Source organism: Mycteria americana, chromosome 9, assembly GCF_035582795.1.
Source record: "Mycteria americana isolate JAX WOST 10 ecotype Jacksonville Zoo and Gardens chromosome 9, USCA_MyAme_1.0, whole genome shotgun sequence".
NCBI classification, from domain to species: Eukaryota; Metazoa; Chordata; class Aves; order Ciconiiformes; family Ciconiidae; genus Mycteria; species Mycteria americana.
Window position 1 is genome coordinate 1,758,156 of NC_134373.1, and position 24,920 is coordinate 1,783,075.

The 24,920-nt window shown below is 45.2% G+C and overlaps 2 protein-coding genes across 7 annotated transcripts in view; one reads left to right on the forward strand and one right to left on the reverse strand.

Moving 5' to 3' along the window:
• Positions 1–4,674: 4,674 nt before the first annotated feature.
• On the forward strand, positions 4,675–12,521 carry LOC142414740 (anterior gradient protein 3-like). Its single transcript, XM_075512262.1, is given in 11 exon segments — positions 4,675–4,682; positions 4,771–4,829; positions 5,820–5,924; positions 6,006–6,077; positions 6,694–6,840; positions 7,887–7,950; positions 8,331–8,383; positions 9,541–9,617; positions 10,118–10,179; positions 10,920–11,005; positions 12,159–12,521. Coding segments are annotated over 11 exon segments (783 nt in total). The 3' UTR covers positions 12,209–12,521.
• Positions 12,522–17,664: 5,143 nt separating this feature from the next.
• Positions 17,665–24,920, reverse strand: part of USP40 (ubiquitin specific peptidase 40) — a 37,537-nt gene continuing 30,281 nt past the window's right edge. For 3 of the 6 annotated variants that reach the window (XM_075511537.1, XM_075511536.1, XM_075511538.1), the window contains exons 25-32: positions 23,283–23,409; positions 22,078–22,172; positions 20,713–20,831; positions 20,243–20,308; positions 19,790–20,000; positions 19,556–19,651; positions 18,604–18,698; positions 17,665–18,181 (exon numbers count right to left, since the gene is read on the reverse strand). In XM_075511537.1, coding sequence (XP_075367652.1) covers positions 18,073–18,181; positions 18,604–18,698; positions 19,556–19,651; positions 19,790–20,000; positions 20,243–20,308; positions 20,713–20,831; positions 22,078–22,172; positions 23,283–23,409 — 918 coding nt within the window. In that variant the 3' untranslated portion in view covers positions 17,665–18,072. Of the gene's footprint in view, positions 18,182–18,603; positions 18,699–19,555; positions 19,652–19,789; positions 20,001–20,242; positions 20,309–20,712; positions 20,832–22,077; positions 22,173–23,282; positions 23,410–24,920 lie in introns of those variants that run through there. The other 3 variants (XR_012777042.1, XR_012777044.1, XR_012777043.1) reach the window with 3 other exon arrangements.

A 24,920-nucleotide genomic window follows, 5' to 3' on the forward strand; every position in this document is an offset into this window, starting at 1 on the left:
GGGAAGAAGAGGAGGTGTTGACAGCTTCTACATCCAAGGGCATCAGAAGAGGTCTCAGAGGAAGCAAGAAGACTGGGAAGAAGCTGCTCTGGGGAAGAGGGTTGTTTATTTTGGAATCGTGTGGTTTATCTGGATTTCTGCCACCGGCTCTCCATGAAGCATCTGAGATGCCTGAGAAGGAATCTCAGGGGTTTTGTTAAATTTGGCCTTTGGCATGCTCGTTTTGCTGAAGAGGTAGTACCCCAAGGAAGCACAGCTCAATTTAACTGAAGAACCAAAAGCTAGCAACCCACAAAGTCTCCACAAATCCCTGTGGACCTAAAGGGAGGCACTGGAATTGAAAGAAGACCGTAAAACAGATAGCTTTAAGTTTAGTCTGGAGACCTGGCCTTTTTGAGGACCTTGGACTAGAATTGTTCACAGACGTTGGGCAAGCTGAGCCCAATCCTCCTGAAGATGTCAGTAGGAACTTCAGCTGACCACACAGCATCAATAAGAGACAAAGCAGCTTACCAAAAGCCTCACAAGAAGATTCACAGATCTCCGACACATGCCAAAAGCCATCCTAACACCAAAAGGGTAGCAGAGAAACTTGCTGTTTTGAGCAGTTCACCACCATCGCATGCGGGAATAGACGTCAACACACATTGCCTTTTCCTCCAAGGTTTGCCTCCTCCCAGATGAAGGGACTCTGACCTTTCCAGCCACAAGTTTGACTTAATACAGCTGAACTTCTTTGCAGAAATAGGCTGGAAAGCAGCAAGACAGCACCATGGTACGTGTTTGCTGGCCAAATATTCAAGGCCCAGCAGCAGGAATGTAAAGCTCCCTACCTTTGTTTCTTTTTGCAGGCCACAAACAGCAGGATACCATCTCCAGTCTCAAATAACCTTATGAACTCGGTAGCTTAAGCGCACACGTGTATATATGCCGTTTCCAACCCCTATCAGCTGAGCCACCAAATGCTGCTGTAAAATATAGATGCAGCTTGAGAACAGAAAGCACCCGCTGTCTCAGTCATAGTTCAGGCCTGAGGATATCGGTATCAGGACATCAGTAACATGGAAGGATATACAGACTGCATTATCTTAGAACAAGATTTTTGTTGCTGACTATGATAAATATTAGCAAGTTTTCGTGCTTCACTGCGTTTCTCAGTTTTAAGACTTTTTAAAAAGGTAACGGGAAACCAAACAGTTTGTAATTGTGTAGAATTCTAAACCAAGAGAGACTTCTCCAAAGATCTCCATGGTACAGGATTTGGGAAGTTTACATTAAAATCAGTTCCTCAGGCAGAAATAAACATTCACACAGTACCCCTTACCCCTTAACATCAAGAACAGCAATCAAACCAAGTCCATGGAAAGAGCCCGAGACATAGAAACAATGGCATTTGCTTGGGAGACAGCCTTCCGCTGTCAGCGTGCTCTTGAACTCTCTCATCCCCTCTCCTCCTTTAAACAGCTGCGGGTTTGTTTGCCTTTTAAATTACTACCACCCCTTAAAAGCCACGTTTTGCCTTTTGAGCTGCTAGTCAATGTGGAATTTGGAATTTCGTCCAGCAGTCCCACACATTTTGGATTATTACCAACCATCAAAATTACTCCCAGCCCATCAGGTAAACATATCAAATGTATAGTTCAAATCACTGGGAAGACAGTATGCTTCTGAAGATCAGCAGGAAACTGGTGAAACACAAACTACTGTCATGCTGTACATCTTTGCTCCTAGATGATGTGAAGTAACTGTATTTTGATGCTTCACAGGCCTGAAATATTTGGTTGGCAGGCCTGCAAGATGCCTTGAAGATTTAAAATAGCCTGTAGCTGCCATAGAGTTCTGTAGAAGTCCATACTGTCTGCATCTCTGGATACGCTTTATTCTGTGAAGGATCTCTCTCCTATCCTATTGCCACCGACTCCAGAACCGATACCAGCTTTGCCACACAGCATCTCCACATGAGAAGTGCGGTCGCCAAAGTTACGAAACTTCAAGGAGCGCGCATTGTGCTCCCTGAGAGCAGCTGATATTCTTTTACAAGAAAGCCTATTTACATATATTTACTATTTACCATAAATACAGTCTCTGGCTTCCAAAATTATTCAGAAAGTTGGTATCCGGTCTAAAGCCTTGAGCTAGGTTCTCCTGACAGTGGCAAGAGTTTGCTTGCCCTTGCCATGGGGCCTCATCTATACACCCACTTAGGTTGGGAACAGTCACGCTCCACCAGCAGCCCAGGTTTATCTGACAAATAAACTCAGACAAATGAATCCACCCTCTGTGCTACACTGGCAGTTTTTTAACCTTGCCATGGAAAACGAAGGGTTGTGACTGTGCCCCCTCTTCCCTGCTGCTTCAATAGCACAACTCCACTGCAGAGGAAAACTCCCCATTTTCACTTGGCATGGCCATACCAGAGACACTTTGAAGTGGCGGCATCTTGTGAATGTTCCAGAAAGCAGGCTCCAAGGATGGGACTTCGCAGTGAGCAGAGCTCTCACCCAAGACCACTTACGCAGTTCCCTTGTCCTAAAAGGTAACTGCACGAGCCCAACACCTGCAGTATGGAAACCGGTGAGATTTTCCGTGTGTTCCGTGTCATATTAATTAGCTGTCCTCCCACTGGTAAGCCATGAAGAAATTGGTGACTATATAGCTCTGGGGCTAATGATTTCTCATTTGCATTTACTATTTAATTCTAATTGCAAGAAAAGTTAATGATGGGGAACCTACACAGTTTGGAAAGGAGAATGAAGCTGGCGTTTGACGCCAAGGGTGTTCCCCGTTGCTGGCTCTGCATTGCTAAGCCAGCGCTTGCACTAAGAAAAGTCATTTTATTCCAAGAAACTTTGGACTTGCAGATTGCAAAATCCAGGTTCAGACACCACTTGCTTGAACCTGCTCCTCTCCTTTCCCCTGTGTGCTGGGCACAGATCTCCAGTGCACATCCCCTCTTCTCCGAGGCAGCTGGGCTCCATCTCACCAGTGCCACACACTGACAGATGCTAGCGGCTGCTTGGCTCCGATCTGGTCCTGTAACGAAGTGGGCAGACATTTTAAAGTGCTCAGCATCTCTTGTGAAAGTGTGGAAGTGACTTCACACTTCAAAACACACTTCACTTCAAAATCTGAACCATGTCCAACAGGATAAAGTCTATGGCAGAGGGAACTTCGTACCAGCCTACCTGGTGACAAGTAATATGCAGTAGGCACCTTCTACACCTTTTCAGTTATTTGAATACAGGATGAATCTCAGCAAACCTTTCTTCTGCCAGCTGAGCTCCTGGCCTCTTACATACCTCTTTTGGGGCTTGGCACGGCCCCTGGTATTTGTTTCATTTCCTGGCTGCTTGCCATGAGACGTATTTGTAGGACTTCCAGCTCCGTGGAGGCCCTGCTGCCCTGCCTCTGCCACCCAGCAACAACCCAGCTCACGAGACGTGTCCTAGAGCTACAGATGCAGCTCGCTGGCTGATCCTGCCTGGATCAGGGTGAAGCGGGCTTGCTGTGGCCTTTCCATCCTCAAGGTGACAAAAAGATGCTGTGCTTCAGGAGCACTGCGTTGCGGAAAGCAAGGGAGAAATGAGGTGAATTACCTTTGTGAGTTATTTTTACAGCTATGAAAGCAATCAATTGATAAGACACACCTTAAATACATTTTGTGCGGACATAATGACTAGACAAACAGAGCTGTGTGGTTTCCTAGATAGATATTTCCTGCTGGTTTCGATGATTTCAGTACAGATTCTATACAAAACTTTTTAAAATATTTTGGTTTTCTTAGCTTTACCTGCTTAAGGTATGTAACGGAGGGACCGTTCTGGACCCCGAGCATAAATTTGGTTTGGCCACTTGTGTTTGGTGTATTGGATAAGACCCAAACCACAATAAGCAGCCTGGAAGCTGCAACATGTTTACTCCAAGGAGTATTAATGGAAAGGTTTGTTTGATTTATTCTGTTAAATCATATCAAAATAATTTTTGCAATGAATGGGTGCACAATCACATTTCTTTTATCAGGAGAAACAGTTCCCTCTGGGTCTATTGAAGCCAGGTAATATATCATGCCCACAGTTACGGTGTGGATCTATTCGATCTGCCCTGCTGTAACTGAAATTGAAAGCAGTAACTTTCATGAGAGCTGGGTCTCTACAAAGTGTCACTTCGTTCTCTGGATCCACCCCCCTTTTTTTCTTTAATTTTTTCTGTGTGCTAGTTTCCTTTCGCCAACCTCTGCTAAAGCTGTCCATACTGGCTTTTATTTCTCTTGTAATCAGAAAAGCTTGTCATTCAGAGCGCAGCAGCATACTTGGGTTGTTATAGTCTAGTTTTGCAAATAAGCAGAGCTTTTGGACTTTACTGAAATGACCATCCATCTTCCTCGGCACAACTCAACCTCCCCATGCAATTTATATCTGGATTTCATGCAGTACCGTTCTGGTTCAAGAAATGTGTGATGTTTGCACATTTCGGCAACTCTCCATCCACTGTAATCCTCAGCCTCGAGCTAGCAATGTGCTGTAAGTCACTGGCGGTGCTCCTGAGCTTGCTTTATGACACTCCAGGTCTGGATACCGCCTCTTCACCCTGCAAGTGAACTGAAGATAGAAGAAAACCACTGGTGATGTATGAGAATGTATATATATGACACCTGGGACCCGGTTCACTGGCTCAATGAAAAGGTATGAGGAGGTGAGAACAGTGGGCAAGTCAAAGGAAAGAAGGGGTCTCTCCTTTCCCATGAGCTGTGCTCCCCCCTTCTGCACTCAGGACTCCAAAGAAGAAGGGCTTGCCTCCCTTCTGTGACCACAGCCATTGCCAGCCCCAAGGTCTAGCTGGGAAACAGCCCAGGGCTGTTGTCCCTCGTCATTCAGGCAACAGAAGCGAGCACTGCAGTTGCAAGTCCAAGTCCTGCTGGACCTTAAATACAGGCAAATGCTGTTTCTTCAAAAAGTGCCAAGGAGAGGCATTCACACGAATGGGTGAGTAACCAAGCACTGGCAACACAGGGGATGCAATATTTCCAACTCTTCTAAAACCCCACCGTGACCTCCTGGGCCCGTATAATACACGAAAGCCCACCCTATGGGACACCAGAAGAGGGTCCTCACAAGGAGCCCTTCTCTTACTCAGCACAACAGAGCAGATAGAAACGAAGACCACAAGATCACTGCGTACAGAAGCAGAGCTAGGATTTCCTAACAGGCCAGTGGTTGGTTCCACAATGGAAATTATGGTCTTTTTCACTTGATACAGCAGAAGCTTTCCAAAGAGCTATCAACCTTCCATGGAAGGTTGGTGTTTAATTTCCTTAGAATTTATGATGGGAGAAGACCATGTCCTTAGGCCTGACACAAGTCCCATAGAGTTATGCCTCTCATCCTTGCATGGCCCTCTCATTATGCTGCTGCTGCTCCCTGTTACTGTGACCTGGCTCAGTTCAGACCACGTTGTTTACATTGTGATTTCTTATCTTCTGTATTTTTTTTTTTTCTTACAGAAATGTGCTAAACCTCTTCTAAGTGCTGTGAATTCTGCACCACTCTCGGCGTGAAGGGCGTCAAGAGAGGTGTATGCGTCTCCCCTGTATCTCTCAGTTTGACTCTAGGAGACTTCACCGTACCTGAAGACCTACAGTCCACCCCAAGGAGCTAGGTGTGTCTAGCATAAACTCCGCATGAATGCTTTCATAAATCAATATACCTTGATTAAAAACGTGCATGTTGCTGGGCTGATTGAAGAAAGCTTTTGTAACAAGGTTGTTCTGCGCCTTGGCGAGAGCAGGATATCCTGGAAGTTCAGCTGATGTCCGTACCCAGCTATTGTGCAAATACAGAGGCATAAAGAGACCTTGCCTTGCCTGGGCCGGAGGGGAGAGGCTGCAGCAAGGACACCCCTGTCGAGGCGTCAGCAGGAGCTGCCAGGTGAGAGACCAGTTCCAAGAAAATGGCCCTTTATGGGACTGTCTTGTCTCTGAGGAGGACTGGGCGTTCCTTTTCTGCCAGGGTACCTGCTCTTTGTGGCTGGGCTTTTGGTAGATGTGATTGCCGGTTATTACAGCACTGAACTCTACCCAAGTGAGGAGGACTGCCTGGCTAAAACAACTACCATGTGTAGAGATCTCACATGATGAAAGGGGCTGCTGACGGGACAGAGGGCACCTGCTGCCCCGTGGCTATTTCAGCCTGCATTTTCCGTGTCACCCACCAGGCTCCGAATGCATTCAGGCCTTCAGATAGAGATGACCTGATCTGCATTGCTTCTCTGCCACCTTATCTCCCATCAAACCTAACGGGAGCTCTGGCTGATCCAAGCTTGGCTGAAAATCTAGACCACTTCATAGTGGATTGAGCAGCTTATCTCTGCATCTCAACGAGTGGTAGGAAACATTCAAACAAACATGGGAATTCAGCTGCAAGGCAAGCTGGTGCAGACCAGCTTGTGCAGACAGATACAGCTGGTTTTTCTTGATGAGCTCAAGCAGCGAGACAAACTCTCAGAGTCACTCCAAAGGCTCCCCAAGCTTCTGCTCAAGTGTCAGCCTTGAAGTCAGCCCATTTTTAGCAGGAGATAAATGTTTCATAGGCCTCTCTTTCCTTCACCTGAAGGTTTTTTTTCCTTCACTTGAAGGTTTTGGGTATTTGTCACATTCTGCCTTCCTGAGCTGACCCTTTCTCTCTCAGCTGTTGCCAGCTAGAAGCACGCACGCCTTTCCGTTACTGTGTTTCCTCCTTCTCTGCAATGGTGTAATGCTGTCTGCGTAGAAAAAGATCCAGAAGCTCCCTGATGAAGAGAAAGAAAGCCCTGCTCAGATACAGACTCTGCAGACTCTCTCTCGAGGTGAGTGAATGGGATGCTTAAGGCAGTGCTCAAGCACCTGTATATCCCTCTGTCACAGTGACTAGTGTGCACCTCCACACATACATCCAGGCAGGGAAATGTCTGAGAGCAGCAGCTGGGAGATTCCTCCCCCGCCCCATGTTCCCGTTCCGAAGCAGAAGCCCAAACCTACCTTTCACAGGTGCCATTTCCACCATGGCCATGAGCACTGGTGCGTTCAGCAGGGGAGAAGTCCTCACACTCTCTGCTTGAGAACAGGTACAGGTGCTTTGCTCCAAACCTTGGCTGGGGATGGAGCCAAGAGCCAGGCTGGCTGCTGATCAGCTGGCTGCTGATCAGCTTTGCAGAGCCTGAGCTCAATAGGCAGCCCCACCAGCAGCCCCTACCCCTATAAAGGCATGCTCTGTATGCAGGAGACCATAGTCATGCAGCCAAGCTGCAGCTGGCTCAACCCCTCTGCTGTCCAGTTTCCTGCCAGCATTGTAGGTCAGGCACGGGCAGCAGGCACATCCTCTTCCTCCCTGGGGTCTCCTTTGGGTGATGCAGGGCACGAGCAGGGTGCTGTAGCCATTGGAAGGGGCTCCAGACTCAGGTCCAAGCTTTGCTCCATCAAGTTCCAGGCAACCTCACAACAAAACCACTCCTGCATCCCTACCCTCCCTACCCCCAGCCTGGTGAGCAATCCCTTATTGCAGGAAGCCATACGCAAGCAGCAAGCCTGGTTCGGCTCTTTGGGAGGGTGGACGAGTTCCGGGAGGAACCCTGGGCTCCAGCTTTCGAGTAGCTGGAAATACCTGTCTGTAATCCGAATCCACCACCTGAGCCCTAGCAAGGCTGGGGTTTCACCCCCCTTCCCTAGCAGCCGTTTCTTTGCACCTTTCTGCTTGGGGCTCTCCTGGTACCCACAAATACCTTGAGGGTCTGGATGCCCTGAGGGAAGGTGCCTAGTTTGTGCCACCCGATTACATGTGTGGCTCCAGCTCCCCCTTCAGCAGAACATCCTCATCCATACTGACCAGAAAATTAACTAAGGGTGCTCTCAACAGGCTGGGGAGATGACGTTGAATGGGTGCAGACATATGAAGAAGGTTTAGTGCGATCAAAACACAGGTAATCCTCAATTCTTGCTACGCCAGTTCATACATTTAACTGCACAGAACAGAGCTCTGCTCTAACCCAATGCTCAGACTGTGCCTTGTATCGATACAAGTTGTATTTTGCTGCATGATACAGAGGCTGAACAAGATTTTGGTGAGAGCTCACCTTTTGGGAGATGAGCACATGCCCTTGCAGTGCCTCCAGTGTTGCCTTCTCAACGATACGCCCCTCTGTACGTGACTGTGTCCACACCTCCCTACTAGCCCGGTTGCTATTGCTCCTCACAACATAAATATATCCCTGGAGCAACTCAGTGCCTTAACTCTTTGCAAGTGCCGTCCGTGAAAGGTCTTGAATTGCCTCCCCACTCCTTTCCTGCAATGTCATTTCAGCAAGAAGCCACTGATGGTTATTCACCACTTGGAAGAGTGTCCTTACAGCCAAGGTGAGCAAAGCAAACCCTTCGAAACAACCTGGGGGATCCAAATCTGGCAGTGCATTTGAGCGCTTGGTGTGACGCCTTTCCAGCACATGCAGAGAAAGGTGGAGAGACAAAGAATCCACTGGGGACCCTTGAGAAGAGCTGGGGAATAAAGCAGGTGTAAAGTTCTTCTGGGCAGTAACGTGCTCTGGGTCAAAGCTTCCTTGGCAGAGACACATGGCTACGAAACAAGCAGGTAGACACCAAGCTTTCCTCCTTTATCCTCTTCCCCACCCCGATCTCCTGTCAGTTCTCCTTCCTGCCTACTCCCAAGCCCAGTCCTGGGCCCCAGCAAGCATGGAAATCATCAGCTCACGTGATTAAAGCTTGGGGAAGTTGTATCCCCCCCAGAAAGAAGCCCTGGAAGTAGACTGTGTCAAGCCAGCGAGGTTAGGCATCACGCTGCCTCTGTTGCATTGTTTTAAACCGTGGCTTTCAAGTTATGGGCATCCTGCAAGCAGGGAGAGTCAGACACCGAGAAAATTATCTTTATAGCCTCGTATTCACCGATTCACAGGGACTGCAACATGCCTGTGGCAGCATATTTTCCTCTGCAGACAAGAACCTTGGAAGTGCAATAGTTTACAGCATTGGAAAGCTCAGTCATCTTCTGGCATCTGCTACCATCTGGTTTATACACTTTCTTATGAGGCCTGCTGCCCGGGAGTGTGTCAGACCACTCACTAGCACTCGATAACCTCCTCGGTTATCGAGAACAAAGTGAGGTTTGTCAGGGAAGTCTGGCCTCACCCTTTCTTATGAAACTTCTCTAAGTATTTGCTACCCCAAATGCCTACAGCACAAATCATGCAGACGACTCCTGCGCTCTGTAGTGCGGGGCCACAGGTAGCCAAATAAAGCCAAGCCGTATGCGTTCATGACCCGTTCTGCCATGGAGAAGGAAATACGTCTGTATACCGGTATTTCAGTTTCTCGAGAACTAAGTGTCCTTTGCATTTTGCTTTGCAAGAACCAAGTCCTCCAAACTTTGTGTGACGTGCACATCGGAAAGTAGTGCCCGTTGTTTACTGTTGGATTTAGGATCAATATAAGATGATGCAAAACCATGAAAAGCAGCGATCCAGATTTTTTTTCCCACCCAAATAACGCATTTCTCTTAGCTTTAAGGAAAGCATTTGCTTCTAGCCCAGAGATCCAGCAGATGGCTCAGGAGGACTTTATCATGCTCAATCTGGTGGTAAGTCTGAATTTTAAAATCTTAATTGAAATGTTTACCAGACAGTGGAATAAGCCACATTAAAAGCAGAAATTGATTCACCTCACACAGTTTTGAAGTAGTACTTGAAATTCTCTTTTTTTTTCCCCACTTCTCTGGGGATGTACAACAGGGTTTGCAAAACACCAGCACCGTTCCTCCTTGGAGAGGGGGCAAGACTTGCCATACGTATACTTACTGGCACAGGAATACCATTTTGTATTCTCCCACAACAGGTCTTATTCCGATACAATGAAAAAATACCCACTCATCAGGCTTTCTGAGTTACCAGACACCTGCCTGGGTGTCTGTCCTCATCCCCAAGCATCTAGCAGGGGACAACTTGGACAGAACAGGGAATCTGGGTATTTGATCACACCAGAATTGGTAGTTGTTGGTAGACAAGGCAAGCTCAGCTGATTCAGTCCATTTCTGGCGCTCGGACGGTTACCCGTCCCTAAGAGGCTATCTAACTCCGACAGCATTCCAGCAGCGATGACAACATGGCACCCGATGGCCATTACGTCCCTCGGATCCTCTTTGTGGCTGAGTCTCTGGGGTCAGGGGAATAATCAGGGCAGCGGTTTTTCTGTATGATCCCCATTGAATTAATGTTGCTCCAAGTAATAGCTCTTATTCTTTTGGGCACTAAAGCTGTAGGAATAACCCAGACTTTCAAAAGGAACAGCTTCAGTGGAAAAACCCAAATTGGGCCTTATTTCAGAGTACTTGTTTAGCAATCGGAGATTAAATCAGGCATCCAAAACCACTACCATCTTTTTAAAAACAGGACCGTGACAGTCTTATTCCACTAGTGGAAATGAACAGCATGTCACTGCTCTTAACTGCTAACATATATCCTCTAAGAGTGTGGTCCTGCCTGCGTGACGCCATGCCACAACATCTGAATACAGCCTTTTACTCCAAGCCTGTCCTCAGATGAATGACAAACACTCTCTCCAAGAGCAGAGCAAAGGCCCATCACCGACCCCGACCAGCAACTCTACAAAAGGCAAACTTACCATCAAACTGCAGGGTACGAAGGAGACAATGGGCAATATCTTGAGTCACCAGATGAGGCTTGTACGTAGAGGATCTACCCGTGATGGGTTGCACAAGTAGACTTCCTTCATTAACGTACAGCTGCTGAGAGCCTGGTGCTTCCAGATGCACCTTGCTGGCCAATCAACACCATTTTAAAAGGCTTTTATCCTCACAAAATTATTCGCCATCGCCCCACTTCACAAAGCCGGAGTTGCTAATATCTTGTACTTTTTCCCCTCAAGATCCTTCAATGACAGTTCGAGCCGATCTAACTGGCAAATATGGGAACAGGGTGTACACTTACGAACCAGACGATATTTCGACCTGTGAGTGAAATGGGCGCTTTTCTGATCCCTTTTTAGCCATCTCAAGTTTATACAAGACAAATGTCATTAAAGGAAGAGGGTATAAGAGAATCTTGAGAAATGCTGGATCTATTTCTACAGTAAAATCTGCTCAAAGCCCTTTATAAGCACGAATTAAGTCAATTTAGTGCAAGCGCCTTCTGGGGAAAAAACATTGCTGAATATTTCTGAAGAACTGGGCAGTAAAGTTGAGTTGTCCTCAGTGTCTGAACCCTGCTGGTGGAATTCCCAAACGCCGTGTAAGTTCGGCCCCAAAACCTCACCGCTTTGGTTCAAGGCATCTGCAGACTTGAGTGCACTGCTGCTCTGCTTTGTAATCCGAACTGCAGAAGTTGTTTCAATACCTCTCGCCCTAGGGGTAACCAGTGTTTAAAAAGACGTATTCTGCAAGGACTGGAATGAATTCCTAAGGCTTGGTGTCTCTGCACTCCCCTCTCCTGGCTGCCCACTTTAATAACACTTAGAGAACTGTGTTTTCCTGAGGTCTCAATCCCCAGATCATGGCAAGTTGGGATGAGCCAGGTTCAAAAGCTGTGGGTAACAGAACCACCCCCTTCCCACAGACAAGCAGGCTAACAACAATCCTGTGATTTGGGTTCACAGTCCTCTCTTCTAGTTTTTCCACTTCAGCAGCACGCCGACTTTTGTCTGACACTCAGACAAAGCTTCGAACCTCACGGGAGGCCTGCAGAATGCAGAAAAGAGCACTTATACCGCCTGTGAACTCCATCAGATGAGCTCGGGTATTCTAATGGCGCTCTGTCCCTGGAGTACCCATTAAAACACAGCATTATATACGCTTGTGCCACCAACAGGAGTTAATAAAATAGTCCAAGAGAAAAGAAAAAAAAGAAAAAAGAAACATTCTTCTCCCAAACCAGTGGCTTAATATTTTCTAGAAGCCAATCGCTAATTCCAGTCAAAACCTGTTGCTGAAATAAAATAACTAGTCAAAACTACTCATTAAAATTGAAAAAAAAAAATTAAAACACCTTTTAGAAGTCCAGCTATCCAGAGTGGCTTTAATTTCTGACCTTAGGCTGTGTAGATGTAGGAATCTTCCCCGTCATCTTTAGTATCTTCTTTCTTAGCATCTTTAGTGCTTTCTCCACAGTGATTGCAAACATGAGACAAGCAAAGCTGCTCCTGCACCCAGAGCTCTGAGCAAGGGGCAGCGCCGATCCGCACACGCGGGCAGAGACAACAGCCCCGGGAGTGCCGAGAGACACAGCACAGCACACGCGTGCCGTCCTTGCGCCTTCCCTCGCAGACCTCTTGCCAAGAAGCTACGGCCACCAGAACTCAGTGCTCCCCATGGTGCATTAGATATCGGGGATGAGGCACTGCCCACTCAGCTTTAAGTAGCAGTTTGTCTTAATGACTTTATGATTATCATTAATAGGAAGAATTTTCTTTGCTAGTGTTTACAAACTCTTCTTTACCCCAACTGGCGTCATTCTGAAAAGGATACTTAAGGTTATAAACACATTTTTTAAGTTTGTCTTGTGTGTGCCTTGTACTTGTTGCAATGATTTTTCCACAAAAAAATGATTTTTCTTTTTTCTCTTTTTTTTTTTAAGCCACGTCTTTTAGTTTGAAAGCCTTTTATAAAGTATAGTAAGAAACAAAAGCATGCAACTATAGTCTATATTAAGATAGATTTTGTATCTTTATTGCTTTGTGAATTGCCATGCTCACTAATGTGCATTTCAGAAAATGGTTTCATTATTACTCGTTAAAACTTTTGCTGTACAATTCAAACAACAAATATAAAGGACCAACCCATTTCCTTTCCAGATTCCCTTTCCTTGTTCTCCGCATTATTTTACGTGCATGGCCATAATAAAAAAAATCGATACTCTGCAGAACAGAGCAAGTCCCTCTCATCACAAACCTGGCTGCTAAGCAAGTGCGATCAGCCACCAGCCGTGCACGCTGAGTCTACGATAGGAAAAATCAAGAATTTGTTAAATCACTGCAACTAAATTCTGACTGAGGAATCTTTAAGGGTCCTACACACCACCCCAAAGGAAGATACGCTCCATGTGTACGTTATAGCTGCAGCCCTATTCTTTCTGCAGCAATAATAAGTTTCTTAAGTTAATAATGTAAGTTTATTATTAGACATTTATTAAGGCACCCCAACAGGTGTCGGCTTAACAAACTAGGGTGGCTGTACCTACTTACGATCCAAAACAACCAACAGCACAGGCTGTCCCTGTCGGGAGCATCCCATGGGAACAAAACAAACCGCGCTAGCTATCAAATACCTTTCTCTTTATGAGCAAAAGGGCTGGTGGGTGGGAGGGGGCTTAAGCTTCTTTAGGCGTTAAGAACACAGGTATCATTCACAGAAGTCGCCCGGGAGCTGTTCCAGAAGCGCAGGCTGCGGGCAGGGGCTGACAGTCAAAACGTGGCTCTGGCCAGCGATGGCAGCCAGAGGAGACGGATGCGGCAGCAGAATTACACAGCGGTCTCACCAGCTTCTGCATGAAGCACAGAAGACGGTGTGTGTTTAGAAGTGTTCAGCGATTCCCTGTGATCACCAGGAAAAAGGGGAATTAAAGAGGAATTTGATGACAAGACCTGCAGCAGATTGAGCCCCCGGAGAAGTTGCAGACGAGGCAAATAAAAGGGCAAATCAAGAGAGGGATCAGCCGTCGGGGAGAAGAGCAACCCTGGGGTTACCCAGCAGAGACAGGAGGGCCGGTACGAGCTCAGAGCAGAGGCGGGAGCAGTTCGGAAGCGACAGTGACGGGCTGAGCACTGCCACGGGCCCGGGGCGCTGGGAGGGGAGCATCCTGGTGGGTACCCGCGTGAGGGAGGCTGCCAGCACAGAGGGGCAGCCGGCTCCTCAGAGCCCAGCCAGCAATGCCTGCCCAGGGCTCGGCTGCTACCCCAGAGCAAACGCACGCAGGAAATTAAATGCAGTTAATCCGTGGAACCAGGACCAGTTACTTAACTCCAGTAAAACTTGTGGGCAATGAAGCAAGCACAACGGCCTAAGGCCAGTTTTGTCTCCTTGTTTCTAAATATGTTTCTCCCCAGTGATTAGCAAGGACATTTTAGCAAAAGGCGGTGTTAAAGCCCTACTGATCAGCATCTGAATACAACCACCAGAATCAAAATCTGTTTGGGCTGCAGTTAAAGTTTATGGGAAAGCTTTGTCATGCAGGAATTTATAGATTTGTTAACCACGAAGCTGATACTCTCTTAGCAAGAAACCCAAGCAAGAAGATCAATGCTCTTACAAGGCACAAACGCCTAGATCAAACAGGAGCAGAAGCAGCGGTACTTGCAACCTTCATTCAATAAACACAGCTGATGGGCCTCCACTGCCTGGCTGTAATAAAGATCCACGGACAGAGCTGTATCATTACCACGTCCTTCGCATTTATCTGCACACGGAGCTGCGCTGACCAAGGGTCAGTCGGAAAACAGAAAAATAAGAGTTTAGTAGTTAGCTTTCCAGCCACCGACTCGAGGGCTGGGAGCTCACACCCTCTTGGTCTCTCTAAGCTTGCTTGAAACTCAGCTTGGTATTGTTTCCTCCAGATGTGGTGGCCTTGGATACAGCAAGGACTGAAGATTAACTCCTCAATTACAGGCAAGTTTGGCCGAAGTATTGGCAACATCCCAAGACTGCCGCTCACCACGCTGGAGGGCACCCCGACACCCCCTCTCCTCAGCTTCGGGGAAACGGCCAAAGCAGCCAGCGAGTCCCAGAACCACAGAGCTTCTCCCGAGCGCAGCCTGCAGCCTCTGTGCCATCGCTCCTCCTTCCTGGGGTTTGTACCTGCAACACCCTTCAGAACGCGACGGCTCTGTTCAGTGGCCGCTGAGGGAGAATTAAATCAAGCAAGAAGGACGTAAGCTTTTTAAATGGGCCACTTCCTCCTGCTCCGTAATCACTTCAGCAAACCGGAATGAGTTAGGAGGCAAACAAAAAGAAAACCCACAACTTTCTCATAATAAGATTCCCAGAGCTGAACACTTGCTCTTGCACAAGGACTGCACCAGGAGCAGATACAAGAGATGACCATTCCTTCGCAATCCGTGTTTCTTACTCTATGCAGAGCCACAGTCCTCTAGATGATTTATGCTAGTTCCCTTGAAAAATAGACCAGATTAATATATTTGTGCACAAATATGGACTTGAAGTAACGGGCAGTTAATACTAGACCATGCTTTCTGAAAGAGGAAAAACACAAGCTAAAAATCACTTTAACTTGCATCAAAATCCCAGTCCTCCAGCTGAAGCCAGGTCTTTGCACAGCGCAACCCCAGCCGGGTTGGGGAAACTTCTCGCACAGAGATCTGAATGCTCTCTTAGGAACAGATTCGGAAATTAAAGCTTAACGAAGGTTGTGCCCCATCCAATGTTAGAAACCAATTCGTGCCATTCCCAATCAATGTATCGGTGAGATACGAATAGACGAATCAAATAGACATACAGAAATGACTTTTTATTTTGTGAAGAACACTTGAAAAATAAAGACGAAAGCTTTTCCAGGCTTTGGAATATAACCATCATAAACTGTGGAATCACAAAGACTCCGTTTTAAAAAGGCGTTCCCTCTCCCCACCCCCATTTTTAATGAACTCTCTCATTGTGGAACGACGTACAATAGTTTTAAGGAAAAAATATGCATTTTGAGCCAACATTAGAAATAATCCAAGATTGGTTCAGTGCAGGCGCTGCTACATTACACTTTAACAAAGGCACATACTAAAATCCCCACGTTAGTACTTGTAATCCGTATTTCATTTCTCCAAACTTTGTGTTTTCAAGAAGAGACTAAAGTTTTTAAAGGTAGGTGGGAAGGCTGAGCTCAGTACAGCTGTCCAGCAAGGAACTGGAGGAATTAAAGTGCCAGCAAAGTGCGTGCAATGCGATGGAACAATCTGCAAACACAAACCTTTCTTGCCTACCTTAGTAATCAGCATGTGCGATCATTTCTGGCTCGCAAGAACACTTGTTGATATGGAAGACGGCGATGCAAAATAAGATGGGGAAAGCAATTGGCTGCCCTCACCTCAGTGAGAAAAATCTATCCATAAAACCAGGATTTCAAGATTCGAGTAAAGCCTACCTACAACCGAAACAGTGAGAAAATTAAAATATCCCATTCTTGAATGAATCGGCCTAAGAAAGCACAGAAGCACCTGCTGAATTTTAAAGATATGCAAAGAAATAAACACTAATCATATGCTTCAAGGTGCTTTTGACTGTTTTTTGTTCTTTTCTTTTTTTTTCTGATAGCTGAGAGCATCAGCTTTTGTCTTGAAGCTCTCTAAAATACCAGAATATTGTTAACCTACAAAAGGTAAATGAGAGATCTTCTCACATTAGCCAAAATTTTAGTAGTCTGCTGTACTGGCATCTTCTTTTACAGTATCTTCTATGCGTACACAAAACAGTCTAAACAGTTACAGTAGCCCCCAAGAGCAACTTGTATTTTGTCCTCTCATTACCACAGTTTTAATTAAGGATACTTAGGCTATGTTCAAAAGTTATTTTTGAACAATTGCTTTGCTCATTTCAGAACAGCTTCCCGGACATCCGTGCAGTTCAACAAGGCTCTGCAGTACGTTTGCTAGCAGACTTCACTTGATATGGCAATCCATTTGCACAGGCTCCCAGCCATAAAAGGCAAACACGTTAAATGCCACCAAGCATGTGACTGCTGCACAGAAATGCTTGTGTGTTGTCTTCCACTGTTCCATTTTCACCTTATCATTCAAAACATGTTTAGAATTTGATTATAAACAATTAACTCCATTAAGAGTTTGGCTTAATTTGTCAGTACTAGCTGCGCTCAAAGAAAATTCTGAATCCGATGGGAAATTAAGTTGTGAATAGTCACGTACAGTGGGGGAAACACAGTTTCAGTATTGTAAGCGTTAGAAAAGTTTCGATAAAGATGCTGCAACGTCAGCTTCTGGTAAACCCCAGCCTCAGGGGTAAGAAAAATATGGTCTCTTGTCAGCTAGTTACACGTGTTCTCAGTCTTGAGATCCAATCTCACAAGCATTCAGTAAACATTTTACTTAAGAACCTTTGATACCGAGTTCAGCTGGTAGTCAGCCACATACATCCCCTTCTGTTACGGAGGTTGTAAATCAGTTTTGTGACACCAAGAGAAACTTCTTCTTTTTCTCAAATGCAACAAAGAATATTAGAACAATTGAAAAGATAAGAAATTAGGGAAAGTCCTCTGAATAAGAGTACTGAATATAAATACAAGCCTTTTTCCTGAGTACAATAAAACCCACTTAAGACCAAACATCAGATCTGCCAATGTTTTCTATCCATTTTGTTTGTTCGTGAAGCTTATGGACAACAAAAAAGCCCTAGAAACTTTAAAATATAAGGTTACCACACTGTTGTTCCATATCACAAAAGGCCTTCAGGTTTTAGAGCTTGACAGATTCTGAACTTGCTCTTGTTTGAGCCCATTTAGTACACTTTGTCCAGAGATTTCCACATTTCCTTCATTCCTGAAATCTGACTTGAGCTACTACAGACTTAGGTTTTTATATAAAGGGACAAAAGCAAATTCTGGTATCGCTAGTAACTTGATACCAATATAGTAACTTGATACTTGATAACTTGATCAGAGATGGAAAAAAAAAAATCTAAAAAGAGATGATTATGACTGCAATAAAAACCCAGCAAACTCTGTAGTGATGGTGCAAGACATCAGCATCTGACCAAAACAAAAAAAGCATTTAGGGTGATTATAAAACAGTCACCAAAAGGTTATACAATATATTAATCAGTTTTCTCATGGATAAAGTGCATTTACCTAGCCTGAGAATAAGTACCACATTGATAAAGGGATGCTAAAGCACTTCCCCAAGAGACATTAGAAGAAAATCAGAGTTATCCTGAATCCTATATCCAGTTTGTCTCGGTGATTCTTGAAGACACTTCGGGAAAGACCGTCTTGCTGGTCCAGTTGAGGTACTCCACTCCCCTTGAGTACATCGGTTGTATGGTCTGGTCAGCAAATCATCTTCTGGTGCTATCTGAAAACGCCCACATTGATAGAAAGAGCCACTTCTGGTTTACGGTGCTTAATATTCAGCTTCTCCTCAGAGAAAACATGGTCCTGTAAGCGTTGGGCTTGCCGACTATTACCAAAACAAAAATTAAGATGCCTAGTATTAGTGTTGAGCCTTAGCACCAACAGCAGCATGAGCCTGGACTGAAACCCGATTTCCACTTAGTTGTAAGAACGACATTGCAAGCTCACACATACAAACTGTGCAGGGCCAGTGCAGCCAAGTAGTTCATTTTTCATCTCCAGAGGCAGTGACAAGTGTTGCGGTGTATTGCAAGAGAAAAAAAATCTGAGGCTTGGTGTAGGAACATGGCACTTAACGGCAGGAGTTTGAATTACCTGAGCACTTCCTTCAGGACTACGGGAATTGTGTGCTCTAAGAGCACCCAGCTAGCAATGTCCCCAGAAATTATCCCGGTATTAAGCTAGTCTGAAAAGTGGCAAAGAACCATTTGCATATTTTAAAGAAAAATAAATGTAAATACTCAATACCTTTTCTTTTTTTCTAATGCAAGCTGCCTTTGTTTCTCTTTTCCAACATCATCTCTCACTGTGCTGAAGTCCTTAGTGTCATCGAGGAGAAGATTCTGTTGTGAAAAAGGATTTGGTAGATGAAAATTATAAGCTCAAACCATTTCCCACATGTTGCTCAGTTTACGCAGTTAATTTTCAAAGCATTTCCTCTAACTAGTTTTACAGCAATTAACTTCAAGTTAACTAACTGGCAAAGCTTCAAAAAGGCAAAAGAATTTTTTAGACTCCTCTGTTTAGTTTTTGTATTTAACAGTGAATTTCCCTTATTCAGAGATTTCTCTCCATAGTCTAAGGCATCAGGATAGGACACCAGATTTTTCACGTACTCCTTTAAAACCATACAGCGAGTATGTTCTTTCAGAGGTCTCCTAAATAAGCCTTATTGCTAATTCAGAGCTCAATAGGCTGCAGTGTAATTCTTTTTTAAATAAGGAAATAGATCTGTAATAATTCTTTGGAAAATGTAATGGGTTTCAATTTACAATATGATTTTTAAAGGGCACTGCTCTTGGATTTCACTCTGAGCTGGAAAAAACAGCCAATAAACTTAGGGCAAGAAAAAAATCCAGTTTCTTCTGGATAGTGTTCAAGCATAGAGCAGAAACTGACTGCTTGCACTGGCTGAGAGCTGCACGAGAGCCTCTAAGGTATTGCCCTCTAGTGCCAGTACCGAGATCGAAGGGGAAAAGCATGAATCTTCCATCAGGTTGATAAAGAACAGGAGAAAAAGAAGAAAAAGCACCAGTAGCAAGAAATTTCCTATCCACGCAACATACTGTCCAGGTTCACATACCAGTACTTTTATAGAGATGTAGCAGGGTGCAGGAAAACCAGGAAGAAATTCAGATACTGCAAAGGGGACAGTGCCTGAAGAATCCTTGTGCAAACAATTAAAGCCAAGTTAATTTACCTTCACCCCAATGATATCTCCATCTTTCAGGTGGTAAGGCGCCGACTGTAAACTCTCCTGTTTTTTCTTCCGTTTCCTCTTTGAAATTTGCTGTGTCTGAATAAAATCAAAGCAGAAGATTCGTACACGGCAGATTTCAGAAATCTGCTTAAATAAGTATGCTCAAGAACCGCAGCACAAGCCAACACATACTTCTCTCAAACAACTGTTGGACTCTGTCATTCCAGATCTTACCCAGCTAGAGATTGGCAGCCACTCAAATTTTTCAGGGAAGTACTTGGCTATTTCAATTTTATCTACAGGGAGACAATAGTGAGAAGCCACTCGTTGCCTCAGTGCCCAGGTTGTGCATTCTTTGGAGATATCCCACACCAAATCCATGGAGTCATAGTAGTCCCTCTCCCCCGGGATGCCCATCTGGACTCGAAGCAGCAGTTCATGGGGGCTGTCATCAGGAAGAGAAAATAGACCGTTCTCCTGAGTCATGCTTTCAGAAACCAGAATTCCCAGTTTGCGCTCCCTCCTGCCCTCCCTTATTTTTGTTTGTGGAAAACAAAAAGTAAGCTCCAAAGTATTCTCGCGTACTGACATCTGTAAGCCTGACAGACAATATTTAAGTTAGAAGCTGCTCAATTAAGCCTCGTCTCAAATGCACTGCTGTAAGAAATAAGTATCTTGAGATCTTACCCCAAATGCTCTTCTTTTTGCAAAGGTTCAATGCAGATTTCCACTCTGGCACCCAGCTTATAGTCACTGAAAACAAAAAAAAGATTATACACGTTTTCAGTCATATATTCTAAGTTACCGAGTAGAAAAATCACAGTTCTAGTCAAGTAGACCTATGCTTATCTGGAAAACCAAAGCAAGAGGCTATGAGAACAAAAATGAAAACCTCGGAAAAGTACAAAAATTGCATTTAAACCCACCTAAAATAAAGCTTAGCAGCATAAGCGTGGTATGATCTACTTATGGTCACACCTCCCCCTTCCACAGCTCTCGAGTTAAAAAAATGCGCTCAGCAAAAAATGGAAATAACTAGAAATGAGCTTTCTGTTGACATTCGGCTGAGCTGATTTATTTCTCCACCAATCCATCCCACAATCCAGTCAACAGTCACTCTGTTGCAGTGCTACTTGCGCGTTCAGTAAGAAACCTACTTGAGTTGCTGCTTGTTGTTTCGTAAAAGCTTGCCTGGACGCTTACTGTCCACTGTCCATGCTCTGAGAAAGGAGGGCAGTGGGACAATCTGCTCCTGGCAGCATGGTAAGGTCATAGCCTGAAAAAAGAAACATTGCTTCAGTAATTTTAGCAGCCAGTCTCCTTGGAAAAAAAGAAAACCACTTGATTAATTCTCAATGCAATACTGAAGCAATCAGAAATAGGGAAAAGTATTTAGATTTATTCCACACCAGCTGTTGCTTGTGACTTACAGGTAGTGGCTATGATCGACATACTCGCTTTTCAACCTCAAAGCAAGTTGACTTCACTCCCTCCCAACATTTCTCAACTTAACTTACATTTCAGAAGTACCAAATTTCTTTTTTTAACCAAAAATTGTATAACTGGGAGGGAATGAGGCTGACAGAATCATTGCCCCAATCTCTAGCCAAGTGCTGAGCCAGCTCCTTTAAGCCCTTATCAAGGACACGATACTTTTTCCATGCTAAAACAATTCTCCTTGTTCACAAGATGCAAATGGTCAGTTTTTCATAGCAGTAGTTTGCTAGAGACTGAAACTGAAGTTGTACCCAAAAGAGAAAGTGTTGGTATGGATCAGAATCCGATGAGATATCCTTCCCCATGCAATTTAAGTAGAACAACCAACTAGTTAAACAATAAAGAGCCTTATGATAGGATTGGTTTATGTCTTTTTGTGGTTTTGGGTGGGGTTTTTTTGGTTGGGTTTTTGGTTTTTTGCTTTTGGGCTTTTTTTGTTTTGGTTTGTGTTTTTTAGTGTATTAAAATCATACTTTTATGGTTAAAAAAAGCATGAAAAGGCACCTTAGTTTCTGGTGAAAGAAACTAAGCTATACCTTCCTGAATGACAAACATGACCTTCTGTGCATCGAAAGCAATTCTCTAGTCATTAGATTCAACATACAAAAAAAAAAAAAAAAAAAACCAAAAAAAATCAACGACGCAGAAAACTAATACAGGAACAATGTGGAAATGGAAAGTGGCATTTTAGGAAGTGCTTGTATGTGTGCGCTTCTCATGAATAATTTTTACATTGTGAAATAAAGATAGGGCTGCAAGCCAAAGTTCCAGATGAAGTGCAACAAGGCCTTTGCAGGTCAGGACACATGACAGGTAGAATGGCAACTGCAGGGGACATACTAAGGAAGTCTCTGAGCTACATGCTCCAACTGCCTCTTGGTACTTACCACTGAACATGGCATATAAGCAAATGCCATATCAGAACATACTGGAGACAAGGGAAAAGGAAATAAAAAAATAGGTATTAATAGAGCTCAATTAATCACAGTGTTGCTGTACATTTCCAATACAGGAGAACATCTAACCTGCATCTTCAGATCTTCCAAAGAAGCTTCTCCTGCTATTTCTATACTGCCAGCATAACAAAGATCCATGTCTGTGTGGATGTATTCTGGTGAATCTTTAGATGGGGGGGAGAGGGGGGGGAGAAAGAAACAACAGAAGAGTCAACATGACTTTGTTTATCATCCTAAGAGGTAACAGTCACTTCAAGGTGAGATTTCACTTAGAGAGGGACCTGACCTCCATTTATTTTTTTGGAGGGCAGTTAAAGAAACAATATACAGTTGATAAAATACATTCTGTTAGTTGCCAAACAGGAAGAGTTCACACTGATCCTATACTGCATATTTTAAAACTAAGACCAGTTATTCATATTGGTAAAGAGTCTTAATTATTGGTTATGACTCCGAAGTGTAGGAGCATGTTGCAAGGAAAGTTAAATCTGCTCTTACCTATGCTACTGAAATCATCAGGGGAGAAAGTAAAACTCAGAAAAAGTTTCAGAGAAAAGGAGAAAAATGCAAATAAACCTTCTAAAAGGAGAGGGGTCCTGCTCTGCAACACAGCTCAGTAGCGAAGGAAGAATGTTAGTTTTCCTGTAGCAAGGAAAAACGGCTTGTTTCCCATTTTCCAATTCACAGTTGTCCCCACTTCATTTTCTTCTTCCTTCTCAACCCTCACTTGATTTTCCTACCCTAGCTGGTTTTTGATTTGCATTTGACCTTTAGAAGAACAAATGCAGGTTAAAACACTGTATGTAACGTCTTTTATTCTATGTAAGATTTACTCATCGATTCTCAAAAAGCATCATAGCCTGAAGTGAATTAAATGTGATATTAGCAGTCTGACATTTGAAGCCAATCACCTGTGTGCTCATTGAATAGATGCTTTACAATGCTGCCACTGCCTTCAGGTATGGAGAAGCCATTTTATTTACTGAGAAGTAAAGAGCCCCTGCTTCAAAATTTAGTGAAGGTCTTACCCTTGACCATATATAGCTAAGGAACGTCAGAATAGTACCATCCAGCATTTGTGGCCTTGTCAAAAATTGCATCTGTCTCCCAAGTGGCTCCTTTCACCATAAACTTGCTGAAACTTGTACAGTCACTCATAGGTTTCAGAAGGATTTTAAAGCTTTGGATTAAAATGTTGGTTTTGACTCAAAGCCCTCAGTGCAATCACAGACAATCAGGCCATACGATTCCTTTCAAAAACGGATCAAGCTCACCTCCCGCAGGAGACACCTGCAAGGCATCCATCTTGCAGGTCATCCCATTCACTTGGTCTTGTGCATTCTCTCCATGTTTCATATGACTTGAAGACTTGAACCACCAGATGGGTATTTTCAGGAAACCCTGCAAAGTGAACAGAAATTACTGGGTAGCTCACATGTTCCAAAGTAGACGACGAACAATTTCACCTTCATCTCAGGAAGAAGGAAAAGACAGGTTCAAATCTGAGCTTTTGTAAAGGCATTGGCATTCATCTAAGATCACACATCATCAACTCTCACTTCCTACTTTTACAAGGACTAGAGTTTTATGTAATCCATACAGGGGGTAAACATCAGATGCTTTAAGAGCAGTATTTGTGAAGAACTCCAAAATTTGCTGCATAAACTGGGAATCTTCTAATGCTATGTCTCTGCAGAAGAGCTTTGGCAGGAGAATCATGAAAGCACAATCTATGTGAAAACACAAGTTCAGAGGGAAGGGGTTGATGGAAATGGAGACAGGCGTACCACAGCTGTCAAACTAGGTTAGGACTGTAGCTAGTCCTGCAACATGCCTACAGCAATAATCAGTATCGGTGGCCTCCCATAACTCCCTCTACAACCATCCCTAGAAGATACCTCTTGGCAATGCGCAACAGTTGAAGTTTGTCCTAGGAGCTGAGTGATGTTGTTTTTGAAGACATTCACTTGCACAGAATCCCTCCGACAGGCTCCTTGTGTCACACCGGCACCACAGCCCCAAGGATGCCAGGCCCTCTCCTCCCCTCTCCCCTGGGGCTCAGTGCAGAAGAGATGGCACCTCTCCACGCTGCAGGGGCAGGGAAGAAGGGCCCACGCAACACTTGGCCATCGGCAATTCTTTTAGGGAGTGCTGGGAGACCTCGCGCAGGGCGGCTGCGCCTCCCGTTCCCGCCTGCGGGATCTCTGGATGCTTTGCCCCCTCTCAGCCGCTGTCGGGCACGGGGGCTGTGCTACGTGCAGGGAGCCGGCTGGGTGGGGGCTCACTGAGGACCCCCGGCCCTCCTGGAACACCGTTGCCACAATCTCATCCAGGGCACCCCAGGCACGGGATGAGGAGGGGGCTGGAGCCCAGAGCACGCAAGGCGAGGCGGAGGGCAGCCCCTGAGCCCAAGGGGCAGCAGAAGGACCAAGGGGAGCCATTCCCGGGAAAGGGGCCCTCAGCTCCCCGGCCTCTCCTCCTTCTCCCACATTAGGGCATCTTTCAGGCCACGGGCCCCCAGCTCCCAAAACGGCCACGTTTGGCCACCCGCATCACCATCACAGTGGCCTGCTGGTGTCACAAGACACTGCCTTTGTTCTGGGCCCTGTAAATACAGGGACCCCAGCAGCCGGCCCACGATTCGCGCAGCTTCGAGGCCCTCTCATGCCAAGAATGCTTGGAGCCAAGAGGTCCCACAGCAGCAAGGCGGGCGGCTGCCCACCTCCGAGTCAGAGAGAACAGCGATGGCTGCAGGAGCCGTGGACGAAGAGGAGGCGGTGTCAAGGGGGAGGCACCATCAGCTGCGTGGTAGCGACGGCCGTCGCTCACGCGGCTGATGGTGTGGAGCCCATGGAGGTGGATCCGCCCAGAGACCAAGAAGAGCCAATGGAAGTGGATCCCTCTCCAGCACG